The 15,159-nt window shown below is 50.8% G+C and overlaps 1 protein-coding gene across 1 annotated transcript in view; it reads right to left on the bottom strand.

Annotated features, from left to right (window-relative positions):
- LRRC75A (leucine rich repeat containing 75A) overlaps positions 1–15,159 on the bottom strand; it is a 42,446-nt gene that overhangs the window by 13,817 nt on the left and 13,470 nt on the right. The window contains exon 2 of the mRNA XM_038536996.1: positions 228–356. Within this exon, the coding sequence (XP_038392924.1) occupies positions 228–356 (129 nt within the window). The remainder of the gene's footprint in view (positions 1–227; positions 357–15,159) is intronic.

Raw genomic sequence — 15,159 nt, 5'->3', positions numbered from 1 at the left:
AACGTGGGCTGATGGTGCCCATGTGAGACCCTGCCATGGGTGCTGAGCCTTAGGACAGGGTGGGCACCTCAGGCCCGCTGGCTGGCTGCCCACTTGAGGTGGCTTGTCCTCTTTGGGCCTCCCCGGGCCATAGCCACCAGCTCTCCTTGGACACTGAGCTGCTCTGGCCAGAAAGGCACCCGCCTCACACCCCCAGACCTGGCTGGCTCTGACCACAGCGGCCCTACCGGCTTGGGGCAGTGGATGTAGCGCGCCAGGCTGATGATGAGGTCATGTGTGATGGGGTCCACCAGGTTCCTGAAGCTGGCATAGCGGTATAGAACATCATCCAGAGAGGTCGACTCCATGCCCAGGTCCTGCAAGAGAGGTCACCCAGAGGTCAGGGGTGGCCAGGCCTTACTCTCGAGTCCCTTCCAACATGCCCAGAACAGCTCCCTGTGGGTGGCTTAGCACCCCCTCCTCCAGCACCCTAACCAGGGGGGAGACCCCCCATCCCCAGGAAGGTTTCCCAGCTGCAAGGAAGCATCTACAGAACTTGTCCAGAGGGCCATGGAAGCCCCTCTAAGATGCCTTCCCAGCGCATGTATGTCCCAGGCCCTCCAACCTCTGGATGAAGACTCACCCTCCATCCTCCTCCCCTGGAAACCAGTACGAAGCCAAAGGTACCAGCATGGTAGTACTGGCCATGGTAGTAGTGGCTGCTTTTCCACATAGGGAGGGCAAATTTTGGAACCTGCATGCAGAGTAAATCCCCCAGCTCTGTGATAGGATCATGTACTGATATTTATTTGTTTTTCCCATGCTTCTGCCATCATTTTTACTGCTCCTTCTATAGCTGACCCAACTTTGGTGTTCCTTTGTCTCAGGGGCTGGTGGCGGTGGTGGTTCTGGATTGTGGGATTAAAAGAAGCTGCCAGGCACCCAGAAGAAAGCACCACTAGGGCTCCCTTAGAAAGGACAACAGGTGATTTGGGGTGGAGGCAGAGGGTCTCCAGGCCCGAGGAAGGACAAGGGTTTGCGGGGGCACCACACACTGACAGTCCCAGCTGGGAGCCTCTGCAGATGCCCCTGCCCAACCAGCAAGGGACCCCATAGACTTGGCCAACAACAGTCACCAGGGTAGATCAGGACCCAGGGGCCCTACTCCAAATGTTCTGGACTGTGTAAAACCCAAGATTCTTGCACAACCCAGGGAAAGGGCAGACTCCCCAAACATAACTAAAGCTTGACTTTTGACTTCCCCACCAGTCAAGTTGGTGGAAGCTTGAAGCAGCGTTAACTGCTTTAGAGAAGCAAAGCATTTTCTGTTGTTCTTGGGTGAAGCTGTGGTTCCTATTCCTACCTTGGTACCTTGCCCAGACCAGACAATGATAGGAACGAAAATATTCCTGGGCCCAGCCCACCCTGAAGACCAAGGGGCCCACCAAGGGTGGGCAGGGAAGTCAAGCATCACCCACTTTTGCTGCCCTTACCCTATGGGCCCCTAGGCTCCCAAGCCACAGGCGGAGCTGCCCCAGCACAGCCCAGAGGAAGAAGGCTCCCAGGCCAGGTCCAACACCCTGAGGACACCAAATGTGTGACTGATGGGTGAGTCCTGGCACAGGTTCACTCCCAGTTATTTCGGTGGGGAATCCTGAACTTTTCCAAACACCTTCCCCATGTGATTCTTAGAAATCCCTGTAAGGCGAGTAGGCTGGCCATTGTAATTCCCAATTTACAGGTGAAGAAACTGAGGCCCGGGATGTTTAACAAGAGACTGGAGTTAACTCTGCGGTGTAGGAGATGTGAAAAATGCTAAGGGAGTACCCATCCTAAAAGTCCTCATCGCAAAGAAAAAAGCCATATTTTTTCTTTTATTCCCCCCCTCACTACACGAGAAGATGTTAACTTACTGTGGTCATCATTTCACAGCGTATGTAAGTCAATGGTTATGCTGTATGCCTTGAACTCACACATTGCTCAGTTTACATCCCAATAACAATGAAAGAAAAAAATCACATATAATAAAGATTTTTAAATTTTTTAAAAAAGATTTTATTTATTTGAGAGAGAGAGAGAGATAGCGAGAGAGCACGAGTGGGGAAGAGAGGGAGAAGTAGGCTTCCTGCTGAGCAGGGAGCCTGACATGGGGCTCGATCCAACGACTCTGGAATCATGATCTGAGTCAAAAGCAGATGCTCAACCAACTGAGCCATCCAGGTGCCCCAATTTTTATTATTTCTTAAAAAATTTTACTTTTAGTTTTTTGAGAGAGAGAGGAAGAAGCAGACTCCTGGGTAAGCAGAGAGCCTGATGTGAGGCTCAAACCCAGGACTTTGAGACTATGACCTGAGCTGAAGGCAGACACTTAAACAGACTGAGCCACTGGGGTGCCCCAATAAAGATGTTTTTAAAAAGAATTTCAGGAATGGTGGGGTGGGCCTATGCCTCAGCCGGGGCCTGTTTTGGGATTGCTCTGCCTTATTTACCACTGGAGTGAGTTGGGCAGGAGGTAGGCAGGAGGGTAGAGATGCTGCCCTGAGGTTTGGGGGCTCACACTTTTTTAAGACTTTATTTATTTGTTCATGAGAGACACACACAGAGAGAGGCAGGACACAGGCAGAGGGAGAAGCAGGCTCCCTGCGGGGAGCCCGATGTGGGATTCGATCCTGAGACCCTGGAGTTACGACCTGAGTTGAAGGCTGATGCTCCACCCACTGAGCCACCCAGGGGTCCTGGGGGGCTGACATTTCTAAGGACAAAGAAAGCAAGGGTCTTTGCTGGGTGGACCCGGAGGGGAGGGGGCTGGGCTCCGTGCCCTCTGCCCTGGCGGGGAGCCTTCCTAAGCCTACCCTTCAGCCAGGTCCCACCTGCCACTGTAGGGGCACTTTGCTCCCTCCTCGTTAGAGAGGAATGGACAGAAGGGCCCAAGAATGACCCTCAGAAGGGAGAAGCCCTGCGTCAGGGTCTCTGGCCACTGAAATAATTTCCTGGGGACCTAGATGCGGAGGCTCGGGGGTCTGGTGCGGATGCTCACAAGGGAGGCTTCTAAAGTGCCGGCTTTGCCAGGTTCCAGAGCTGAAGGCCGCTGTAGAACCAAATACAACACCACCTTGGGCCTCTGTCCCTGCCCCGGCTTGATCCATCCCTCAGGGCTGTGTCTGGGGCAAGCTACCTCATGTCACTGAGTCCCAGTTTCCTCATCTGTAAAATGGAGCCAGGGACCCTCCATCACAAGTAGGAGAGAGAAATAAAACCAGGTAACATGTAAAGGCTCCAGCAGGGGAGAATATCCCTGACACAGCTCTCCCCAACCCCCCCATCCTTCCATGCCCACCTCTCCTCTGCAAGACCCCTCCCCTCCTGATGCAGGGGTGATGACTTCTTTTTGGACCACAGGCCCATTTGAGAATGTGACAAAAGCCATGACCTCTGTTTCTGGAAAACCCGGGATTTAGGCCTCATGGTCACCAGGGCCTGGATGCATGGGATCTCGGAACACAAACTGTTTCTCAGGAATGTGCAAAAATGCGGCCCACCCTCCCTGTAGCAGGAGGAGGCTGGGAACCTAGGAAAGGGAGAAGTCAAAGGGCCTCTATTCTAGGGTCTTCGAAGGCCCAGGTGTCACAGGGCCGAGACCCCCCCTTTCCTGGCGCAGGGAGGGAAGGACAGGGCAGGGTCCACAGGTGGAAGTGGAGAGGTGGTTACTGCCATGGTCAGAAGTTGGACTTATGGCCACGGGAGAAGGAGAGAGGACAGATTTATCCTTCCTTTTCTGTCCGTGCCGCAAGCTGGCCTGCCCCTCTGCGAGCTGCGGCCCCAACACCAGCCCCTGCTCAGCGTGTACCCCTTCCCATGACATATACTTGCTGGTCTCCTGCAGAAAGCACCAGATCCCAGTTCTACCCAACCCCTGACACACAGTAGGTGGGCAAGAGACATCTTCCCTCTTGGGATCGGCTTCCCTATCTGTTAAATGGGCCCATGAACCTCACTGGTAGTTACCAAACCGTGTTTCCTCGAGATCTTGGGGCTGATGGCAAACAAGCGAGAGGCCAGAAAACTCAGCAATGCTTCAGGCGATCCAGCTCTCGACAGGACAATTCTGCTGGCCACCCACAGCAAACCAGGATGATCCCCAAAAGTAGTTCTGTGGCCCAAGCAAAGTTTGAAAACTGGACTGCCTGACTGCTTGGGCTCTTTTTTTAAAGATTTTATTTATTTATTCATGAGAGACCCAAAAGAGATAGAGACACAGGCAGAAGGAGAAGCAGGCTCCCTTGGGGGGAGCCCCATGCAGAACTCAATCCCAGGACCCTGGGATTACCCCCTGAGCCGAAGGCAGATGCTCAACCACTGAGCCACCCAGGCGTCCCTGATTGCTTGGGCTCTTGCACCCCTACCAGCCCTGCCCTGTCTTCCCCTTCCCTTCCTATCCAGGCCAGGAGAGGCCATTCCATCTGGGAAGGACCAGGATGACCCTTATTAACCCCAGAAGCTGGGGGCAGGTCTGGAAAGATGCAGAATGTTCTTCCCGTAGCCTGGGTTCTACATCCCTGTGCCCTCGAGGTCACCCTGGGCGCCCTGCCTGCTGACAGTGGCTCCAGCTCTCTGGGCTGCTGTTGTCTGGGTTCATTCAGCTGCTGCTTGGGAGGGGGCAAGCGGGGAGATGGAAGGAAGGGGATGGGGAGGTGGGTCCCCTCAGGAAGGCAGATGTGGCCCTGCTCACTGTGGCTTTGGGTAACTGTGAGTCATGCCACCGCCCACCCTGTGAATTCCAGCTGGGGTGGGGTTTCTGAAGGTCCCAGGGCTGTGAATTATGAGGAGGAGGAACAGGGAAAACCAGCCGGACAGAGGTTATTGCACATTTTATTGCTATAATTTCTTTGCTTTGACCCCACCTAGGCCCAAGAATGCTTGTGCTGCTTTAGACTATATCACGTGTCCCGAGGACCTGGGGCACTGCTGGCCTCCTAGGTGTCCTCCCCAGCCCTCTCCCCAAGGCCATTTTTTTTTTTTTTTAAGATTTTATTTATTCATGAGAGACTCAGAGAGAGAGAGAGAGAGAGGCAGAGACACAGGCAGAGGGAGAAGCAGGCTCCATGCAGGGAACCCAACGTGGGACTCGATCCCTTGTCTCCAGGATCACACCCCCGGCCAAAGGCGGTGCTAAACTGCTGAGCCACCGGGGCTGCCCTTTTGTTTCATTTTCTAATATAGTAACTAGCATCCACTAGATATAACCCACATAAAGGAAATCTCTCTTTGAGGTCCTCAATAATTTTAAAGAATGCAAAGTTTTCTCAAAACATTAAAAATAGAGGGACGCCTGGGTGGCTCAGTGGTTCAGCATCTGCCTTTGGCTCAGGTTGTGGTGCTGGGGTCCTGGGATCGAGTCCCGCATGGGGCTCCCTGCAGGGAGCCTGCTTCTCCCTCTGCCTATGTCTCTCTCTCTCTTTCTTTCTGTCTCTCATGAATAAGTAAGTAATCTTTAAAAGAAAACATTAAAAATAGTAATCCGTACAACCCAGCAATCCCACTTCTGGATATATATCCGAAGGAAATGAAAATAGCCCCCCGGAGAGCTACATGCACTCCTATGTTCACTGCAGCATTATTCACAATAGCCCAGAGGTGGAAGCAACCTAAGTGTCTGTTGATGGATGAATGGATAAAGAAGATGTGGTGTATAAATTTATACACACAATGGAATACTATTCAGCTGTGAGAAAAAAAGGAAATCCTGCCATTTGCCACAACATGGATGGACTTTGAGTGAGATGCTACGTGATCCTAAGTGAGATAAGTCAGGCAGAGAAAGACAAATACCGTATGATCTCACTTATACGCAGAATCTAGAAAGAACCAAACTGGGAAAACCCAGAGAATGGTGGTAACCAGGGGTTGGAGGTGGGTGCATGGGAGATGAAGTTTGAGGGTACATACTAGTAACTAGTAGATAAGTCCAGGAAATCTAATACACAGTGCTGTGACGGTAGACGACAAAACTATTACAAACACGAACCTCGCTAAGGGACTGGATTTTTGTTGTTGTTGTTGTTGTTAAGATTTTATTTATTTATTCATGAGAGACACACAGAGAGAGGCAGAGACACAGGCAGAGGGAGAAGCAGGCTCCCTGTGGGGAGCCCGATGTGGGACTCGATCCCAGGACTTGAGCCCAAGGCAGATGCTCAACCACTGAGCCACCCAGGTGCCCATCCCCTCAGTTTTAAAAACAGAGAATATAAAGGAATCCAGGTACCAAAAGAAATTCAAGAACTTCAGGGTCAGAATAAGGGAGTGCTCTGGGAGAAAGGGGCTGCTGCCCTGAGGGTTGGGGAGCCTCTGGGAAGGGTTTATCTGCCCAAGGCCTTCCCTTTGGGTCCTAGGGAAAACTTCTACTCTCTATATAGCAAGCTCTCCTTCTTGCTCGCATTACCCTGACTCCTTGGTGAGGGGTCTCTGTATGGGTGCAGCTTTGAGGGTTGGTCTGAAGGGTCCAGGAGAAGGAAGCTCCCCACAAGTCCATGGCTGGTGTCTGGGAGGAGGAGCGACATTCATTCCAAGGGATTGGCTCTAGACTTTCCACCTAGTGAGGAATGGCTCTGGAAAACTCGGCTCTGGGATGGAGGGTCACTGGGAATTTTGATGTGTGGCAGACTGCCAGCTCCATCCCCTGCTTGGTCTTTGGTGGAGATCCAATTTCTGCTTTTACTTTTTTTTTTTTTTTTAACATTAAAACTACTTTATTGACCACAAGATTTGGCATTTTGCATTCAGGTTTGGACACAGATTTTGGGACCGAACTGGCATGTTAGCTACCATTCCTCAGTCCTTTCCCGTGACTGGACGCACACCCGTTCTTGCACTGCTGGAGAACATTATCCAACATAAGTTTTCCCCTCCAAAGGAATACATGGGTGGTTCGTTTTCTGAACTCTAGCCTATCTGGAAATTTTTTAATATTGAAATCACACCTGTAGACAACCTGGCTAGATAAAAATTCCCTTCAAAATATCACAGCTGCTACTCATCACTTGGCCACCCTTGGGATTCAGAGCCACGGATGACTCTGAGGCCACCTGATGTTTGTCTTAGGTGCTTTTTCTGGTCAATGTCCACAGGATGGATTTTTTTTTTAAGATTTTATTTATTTATTCATGAGAGACACACAGAGAGAGACAGAGACACAGGCAGAGGGAGAAACAGGCTCCATGCAGGAGTCCGATGCAGGTCTCAATCCTGGGACTCCAGGATCACAACCTGAGCCAAAGGTAGACACTCAACCACTGAGCCACCCAAGCATCCCCCCACAGGATGGTTTTGCCAAAACCTCTAGCTGCCTCTCCTGGACAGCCCCAGCACACTCTTACCTGGGAACATCGGTTCAACATACAGGGGGACCTGAAAAGCGGTTGATGTCTTTATAACAATCTCTCAAAGTCACCAAAGGGGTATCCCATCGTGATACCCCTCAGAACTCCAAATATCTCTTCCCAGTATCCCTCCCATGACCCCAACTGTCCCTCAGTGTCACATCTCCATGCTGCCAGCCACTCAGGACCAGGCCTTTCTATTCCTGATACAAATCAACTTAAATATCTCTGGTTGTTCCAGTTCTTAGATCAACCCCCTTGCCAACCAGAAAATTCCAAGTGTTAGCAAAGATGGGAGGAAATTGGAACCCTCGTGCTTGCTAATGAGAATGTAAAATGGTGTAGTCACTGTGGAAAACAGTATGGCACTTCCTCAAAAAATTAAAAATAGAATTACCATATATGCCTCAAAGAACTGAAAGCAGGGACTCAAGCCTATATTTGCACACCTGTGTTCATAGCAGCAGCATTAGTCACAACTGCCCAGAAGTGGAAAGAACCCAGTGTCCACCCACAGACGAATGGAGAAACAAAGTGTGGTTTTCACATACAATGGAATATTCTTCAGTCACAAAAGAGAATGAAAGCCTACATATGCCACAGCACGGATGAACCCTGAGGACATCATACTAAGTAAAATAAGTCAGTCACAAAGGGACAGTCCTACTTACATGAGGTTCCAAGAGCCATCAAAATCAGAGACAGAAAGTAGGATGATGGTGGCCAGGGGCTGGGGGAGACAAGGGCTGGGGGAGACAAGGGCTGGGGAGTTCGTGTGTAATGGGTACAGAGTTTCAGCTTTGCAAGATGAAAAGAGCCCTGGAGACAGATCGTACAACAATGTGAACACACCCAAAAATACTGACCCATAAAACTGGTTAAGGTGGTACATTTTATGTCCTCTGTATTTTGCAACAATTTAAGAAAGGACCCAGGAAGGCAAACACTGAGACCTTCTGGAGGTAGGGGGCAGCATAGGAGAAGGGGGCATGTGCATCTGGCCTTTTTTTCCTCTGTCATACTGGATTATTAAAATTTGCCACTGTGTGCTTGGTGTCCATCTTCCCATCTACAAACAGGAAGCTTTTTCATGATCGAAATTGGCTCTCAGTGTCTTCTGATCTTATCTTTTATTTATATATTTTAAGGATTATATTTCTAAGTAATCTCTACACCCAGTGTGGGGCTCAAACCCACAAGCCCAAGATCAAGAGTCACACACTCTCCCAACGGAGCCAGCTGGGCACCCCTTTCCAAAATACATTCTCACAGAGGGTCTCTAGTTTGCCTTCCCTGTCCTTGGGGTCCTGTCCTGTAGCACCAGGCTCTGCCTCCAGTAAGGACTGCCAGTTGGGCTAGCATTTTGCTTCCCTGCAATTCTTATTTTTCTCATTAGTCTCGCTTTCCAGGGCACCTGGGTGGCTCAGTCAGTTAATCATCTGCCTTCCTGCCTTTGGCTCAGATCATGATCCCCGGGGTCCTGAGATGGAGCCCTCCCTGCTCAGCGAGCAGTCTGCTTCTCCCTCTCCCTCTGCCTGTGCACCTCACTCTCTCTCAAACAAATGAAACCCTACATTAAAAAAAAAAAATCTCACTCTTCACTTCACCCTCTTGTTTTTTCCCATCTCGGCTTGGCCTCTTTTGCTGGCATTTTGTTCTTTTCCCACAAAGTTCCTTTCTTCTGGGATCCTGCTGTAGATCATTTTTGGAGGTCAGAGTTCAGCTTCCATAGTATTTATTTATCCTACACCCAGGGTTTTTTCCCCTCCCACTTGCTCACCCTTGAAGGAGGCACAGCCTAGTGAGACCCACGTCTATCATCTGCCTAGTGTGACACTATGATTTCTAATAAGAAACATATATTTGATCTTTGTCCCCATTTCTGGCACTGAGCTCTTAAAACCCTGGAAATTTCCTAAGTGATGAAAGTGACAGAAGTGTCTTTTGTCATGTTAATGAGGTGACTTTTTGGAAAGGCCCTGGATCACCCAGTGAAGGGGGCTGGTTGCTAGGAGAACAATCTGTGGTTAGAGGGTTGGAACTTTTAGGCCTACCAGCCCCTGGGCTGGAGGTTGAGGCAATCGCCAATGGCCAACGTTTTAATCAATCATGACTTCGTAATGAAGCCTCCAAAAAAACCTCATATGGGGTTTGGAGAGCTTGTGGGTTTTGGAACTGGGGGACATATGGGAGAGTGTGGCACGCTCAGCCCTGCTCAGCCCTGCTCAGCCCGGAACTCCCTCCCCATCCCCTGCCCTATGCATCCCTCCCAAGTGGCTGTTCCTGTTATATCCTTTATAACAAAAGGTCGTCTAGTAAGTAAAGCTGTTTTCCTGAGCTCTATGAGCAGCACTAGCAAGTTAATTGAACCCCTGGAGAGGACTGTGGGAACCTCAATCTATACCTTGGTGCAGGTGACCACCTGTACTTTCAATTGGCATCTTAAGTGGAGGTGGCGGGTTGGGAGCTGTCTTGCAGGACTGAGCCTTTAACCTGTGGGATCTGCTGCTCTCTCCAGGTGGGCAGTGTCAGATTGGAGTTGAGTTGCAGGGCACCCAGCTCGGGTCTGGGAACTCCTTGTTGGTGGAGACCCAGGCCCACGCATCGGAATTGGCAGCCAGCATCTTGACCTTGTCTCATGGCTGCTTCCTGGGGAAGAGTCAAGTCCACCTCTTCAGGCTCTGGCTTGCTGAGGAAGCCAGCTCTGGGCCAGGCCTTGGACACTGCGCCAATGTGACTTTGACCTTGGGAAGGGACATCTTCACCCATCCCCACAGCCTGGGCCTCTGATGGGACTCCCTGAAAATCCAGTGGTGTGTGCCTCCCAGGACTTTCCCAGCCCACCGGCCAACCTGTACTTCCGGCGGCCACCTCCCTCCACCCCTGCCTGGTGGTGGCAGCTCCTGGGACGAGCTTTCTCTGGAAGCCGCAGAAAACAGCGCAGGGGAGGGGTGTGTGGAGGGGAGCCTGTAAGCAGCACCCGTTCTACCCCAAATCACTGGCTCCAGTGGAAAAAGGGCAGTGGCCTGACTTCCTGATTAATGAGGTGGTCAGATTGAGGAAGAAAGGAGCCTCCCTCCTTCCTGTGGGAGGCCTCAGATTCCCGACGGGAAGGGGGGGGGCAGCTCTGTCTGGCTGAGAGCGCGAGGAGCTTCCTCCCAGACTGTCCACCTGTCTCTGTTTTCAGCGTTTTTCATCTTTTTTTGGCATCTCTTCTTAGGTATTTTAGGGGAAGGCTGGGGGAAGCCACCCAGGAGGCTGCCAGGCATGCACTATTTTAAACCACGGCCACCCCCCTTCCCTTTAAATTGAGGTTGGAAACCCATTCCCAGAAGGAAGGCCCCGCGGGAAATTAGCTTGTCTCCGGCTCTCCCCCCCAGGCACGACTCCACAGCGTCTGCGACGACAGACAGAGCAGGGAAGGAGGAAGGCTGCAAGCTCTGAATATTAACCAGCAAAGGTAGACAGCTTCAATATTGCAATCACCAGGGCCCGAATGTGCAAAGCTACTTAATGAGGTTGTAATCAAACACAGTCCACCAGAAGGAGATTATAATTAGAGTCCAGAGGGCAAGCAGGAAGCAGAACCAGCTTCTCTTAACCCCCCTCCTCCCCCGGCTCTAGAACATCAGAGGCCAGCTCCTCCTGAGGGAGGGTGTGGGCACAATCTGGGGGATCCTGGCTTCGCTGGTGGGCTGTACTCCGCGTCCCCTCCCCCATGACACTCTGGCTGGCCTTCCAGGGGATTCCCAGGGGAGGGAAGGGAGCTATCAGGTGCCCTTAGGAAAATGCAGCCCCAGGGAGGGGAGCCAGAAAGTCTCTGAGCTAGAGCTAGCAGGGGCGGGGGGATGGGAGGGATGGGGGGCTGGTGCAGACTCCAGGCAGCTGCTTGCTGAGGGAAGACAAGAGTCTCTAAGGAAGCCAGAAGGAGTCTTAAAAGCGCCACAGGGAACGGAGGGGGCCCCTGGGGTAGGCGTCCACACCGAGTGTGAGAAAGATGGAGGATGCACTAGGCCAACTCATCAGTGCTTCTTGAAAAGGCACGTCTGCGTTCTTGTCCCTGCCACCCAGGGAATGCTAGCTCACTTGGAAAAAGGCTGTTTGCCGAAGTCACGGGTCTCAAGATGAGAGCAGCCCAGGTTCTCCAGGTGGGCCCTTAATCCAGCAATAGGTATCCTTCTAAGAGGCACAGAGAAGAAGGACACTAAGGACACGAAGGAGGAGGCAGGGACTGGAGTGAAGCAGTCGTAACTGCCAGGGTCTGGAAGATGCGAGCAATGGAATCACCCCCAGAAGCCTCTGGAGGGAGCTCGGCCAACACCTTGGTGCTGGACTTCTGGCTTCCAGGACTGGAAGAGAATACATTTCTGCTGTTCTAAGCCACCAAGTTGGTGATCCTTGGTGACAGCAGCCCCGATCAGACACAGGTAGCATTTTCCCCCAGGGGATGTACCAAGGAGGGCACGTGCATCAGGACCCCTCCCCTCTTCCAGCCCATCCGGGAGCACAGCTGTGGGCAACCCAGGACCACTGGCATCAGAAACTTTCTACCCTCCCTGGGCCCTCTCTGAGTGCGTGTATCCCCGACACACTTTCCTTTGTTGTCTGCTCCCTGAGGTGGGACTGGCTGGGCAGAGGTGCTTCCTGTAGGATACCATGCACCTGGATGATTCCCCGCTCCATATGAAAAAGAACATTTAAAAACAATGGTGTAAAAAAATATATTTATTCTTTATTTGACAGAGAGAGAGAGAGAGAGACAGAGAATGCACAAGCAGAGGGAGCAGAGGGAGAGGGAGAAGCAGGCTCCGTGCTCAGCAGGGAGCCTGATGCTGGGCTAGATCCCAGGACCCTGGGATCATGACCTGAGTCAAAGGCAGATGCTCAACTGACTGAGCCACCCAGGTGCCCCCCAAATGGTGATTTAAAAAAAAATTATTGGGCAGCCCCGGTGGCTCAGCGGCTTAGCGCCGCCTTCAGCCCAAGGTGTGATCCTGGGGACCCTGGACCGAGTCCCACATCAGGCTCCCTGCATGGAGCCTGCTTCTCCCTCTGCCTGTGTCTCTGCCTCTCTCTCTCTTTCTCTCTCTCTTTCTCTAATAAATAAATAAAATCTTAAAAAAAAGAATTTGTTCAAAGTATTTAAAAATTATTTATTTATTTATACAAAGATTTTATTTATTCACAAGAGACACACAGAGAGAGGCAGAGACACAGGCATAGGGAGAAGCAGGCTCCCTGTGGGGAGCCCGATGCGGCACTCAATTCCAGGACTCTGGGATCATGACCTGAGCAAAGGCAGACAGACATTCAACCACCCAGGTACCCCTAAAAGATTTTATTTCTAAGTAATTTCTATACCCAATGTGGGGCTTGAACCCACCATCCCAAAGTTGAGTCCCATGTTCCACCGAGTGAACCAGTCAGGTACCTTTAAAATGGTGAATTTCATGTTATGTATACTTAATAATAATAATAATAATGATAATAAACAGAGGTGGTGAGCTCACAATCATTGGGAGTATGCAAGTGGCAAGATTTCTGTACTATGAGGGAAGGTAACCACTGAGGAATCTTCCCTGTGGCTCTCTGTGATTCTGGTCACTAGTATGACTTCCTTGAAGGAGAAATCCAGAAGCCAAGGAGCCAAGGGTGTGACAGTGGGTGTGACCATTCAAGAGGATGCCCGGAATAGCTGTAAGAGGTGTGGCTTCCAGGACAGGAAGAATGGGGAAAGAACTCCGAATCTGTGAAGCAATAGATGGACTCTATGAAGACAGATTGTGTGAAACAATAGGTAGAATCCAAGAAAGATGGAGGGTTTGGGGTTGGGCCGGGCGAGAGCTCCTGACAAAGAGGGAACAAGGGGACTCAGACTCTCCCTGCAGCTAGCACTTGGAAGGCCTCGGCCCCAACAACCAGACCCCGGGCTCCAGTGCTCCCAAGAGTAAAACCGTTTCCGTGGCAACAGAGTGTCCTTAACCCACAAAGGGTTGAATTAAACCAGGAGATACTGGAGCAAATCAAGCGCAGATGAATTTAGGCATGTCCGCATCTGGTATTTGACACATCTGTAATGTTTAGGAGGATTAGGTATATTAGAGTCCCTGACAGATTAGCCCTGCGATTCCGACTTACAGTGGCTAACTGGGTAATGGACTTCAGGCTTACGATTTCCAGAACGCTCAGAGAGGACTTGGTGGAGTTTGGGACAGTTCTGAAATGTTTATGGGGCGCCTGGCTGGCTCAGCCGGAGACTCTTGATGTTGGACTCCAAGAATATTGAATTCAAGCCCCACTTTGGGCATAGAGCCTACTCAAAAACAAACCAACCCAAACACAAAAAACCCCATCTCTGAGGCGCCTGGCTGGCTCAGTCAGTGGAGTGTGCAGACTTTTGATCTCAGGGTCACAAGTTCGAGCCCCATGTGGGGCATGGAGCCTACATAAAACAGAGCGTTCAAGAGAACTTACTATACGCCCTGTTCACAAGCTTCATCTGCTTAATTTTAAGAACTGTTTAGGAAGCTGGGAAAGTCCTGCTTTTTAGGAAGGCTGTTTCTCCAACTTAAGAAAGCTGGATGAGATAGCTAAAGAAATTTAGTTACTGATGTTATAAACCCCACACCCTTAGGTCAAATCTATTCAGGAGAATAATGGTATTTGTAAGTTACACGTAAAATCTTAGGGAAACGGTAGGCTTTAAAATTTACACTTCAATATATTAAGTAGTAATTGAGAAAACCCAAGCACATTTACAAGTATCTGTATGTGTGTTTGTATGTATACGTACGTGTATATGCACATGGGGTATGTGTATATGCACATGGGGTCTGTGTATATGCACGTGGCATATGTTGTAGGAGTATGGATGTATGTAGGTATATGTGGTGTGTGAACGTGTGCACACATGAACGCACGCACATGCATGCTCCCTGCCCAACTTGCCTGCCTGGCTTAAGTGGAAGGGGCAAGGAGTGGAGTTTTCTGGTTCCTGTCTTAGGGTGCTGTCCCTCCAGGGGTGGCTGCTGACTCTCCTGCTCCTCCTAGGTCGCCTGGCCCCTGCAGGGTTTTGAAGTCCAGCATCCTGGCAGGCTGGCCCTCCTTAACCCTGACCAGTGCTCCGGCTGCATCTGCCCTCCCCATCAGGATGCAGGGCTGGGCGGCACCTTCGCCTGGCTAGGAGCTTTCAGTTGCGTGTTGTTCGTGTTTTAATTTCGAAGTCTTTCAAAATGACATTGTTTGCATGAAACAGGCCCCTGGAAACAGATGCCTGGCCACTGCCAAGTGTAATTTAATTAAAATCCAAGAAACAGCACTAGCAACAAATAAATATCAAGGAGATACTTTTTCTTGGGGGCGCCTGGGTGGCTCGGTGGGTTAAGCACCCGACTCATGGTTTCGGCTCAAGTCATAATCCCTGGAGTAGTGAGACTGAGCCCCTGGTCAAGCTCCTGAGCTCAGCAGGGAGTCGGCTTCCCTCTCTCCCTCTCCCTCTGCCCCTACTGTTTGTTTGTTTTTTAGAAAAATATAAAGTCAGGGGCGCCTGCGTGGGTGGCTTAGTCGATTAAGCATCTGCCTTCAGCTCAGGTCATGATCCTGGGGTCCTGGAATCGAGCCCTGCACTGCAGGAGCAGGAAGCCTGCTTCTCCCTCCCTCTGCCTGCTGCTCCCCCTGGTTGTGCTCTTTCTCTGTCAAATGAATGAATAAAATCTTTAAAAAAAAAAGAGAGAAAAAAAGAAAAATATAAAGTCAGTGCTGGGAAGGGTAGGTCTCATCCTACCTAGACTCTGCTCAGGGC

This window comes from Canis lupus, chromosome 5 (genome assembly GCF_011100685.1).
Source record: "Canis lupus familiaris isolate Mischka breed German Shepherd chromosome 5, alternate assembly UU_Cfam_GSD_1.0, whole genome shotgun sequence".
NCBI classification, from domain to species: Eukaryota; Metazoa; Chordata; class Mammalia; order Carnivora; family Canidae; genus Canis; species Canis lupus.
The sequence above is the reverse complement of the archived record's forward strand: the minus strand, read 5'-3'. Positions and strand labels throughout refer to the sequence as shown.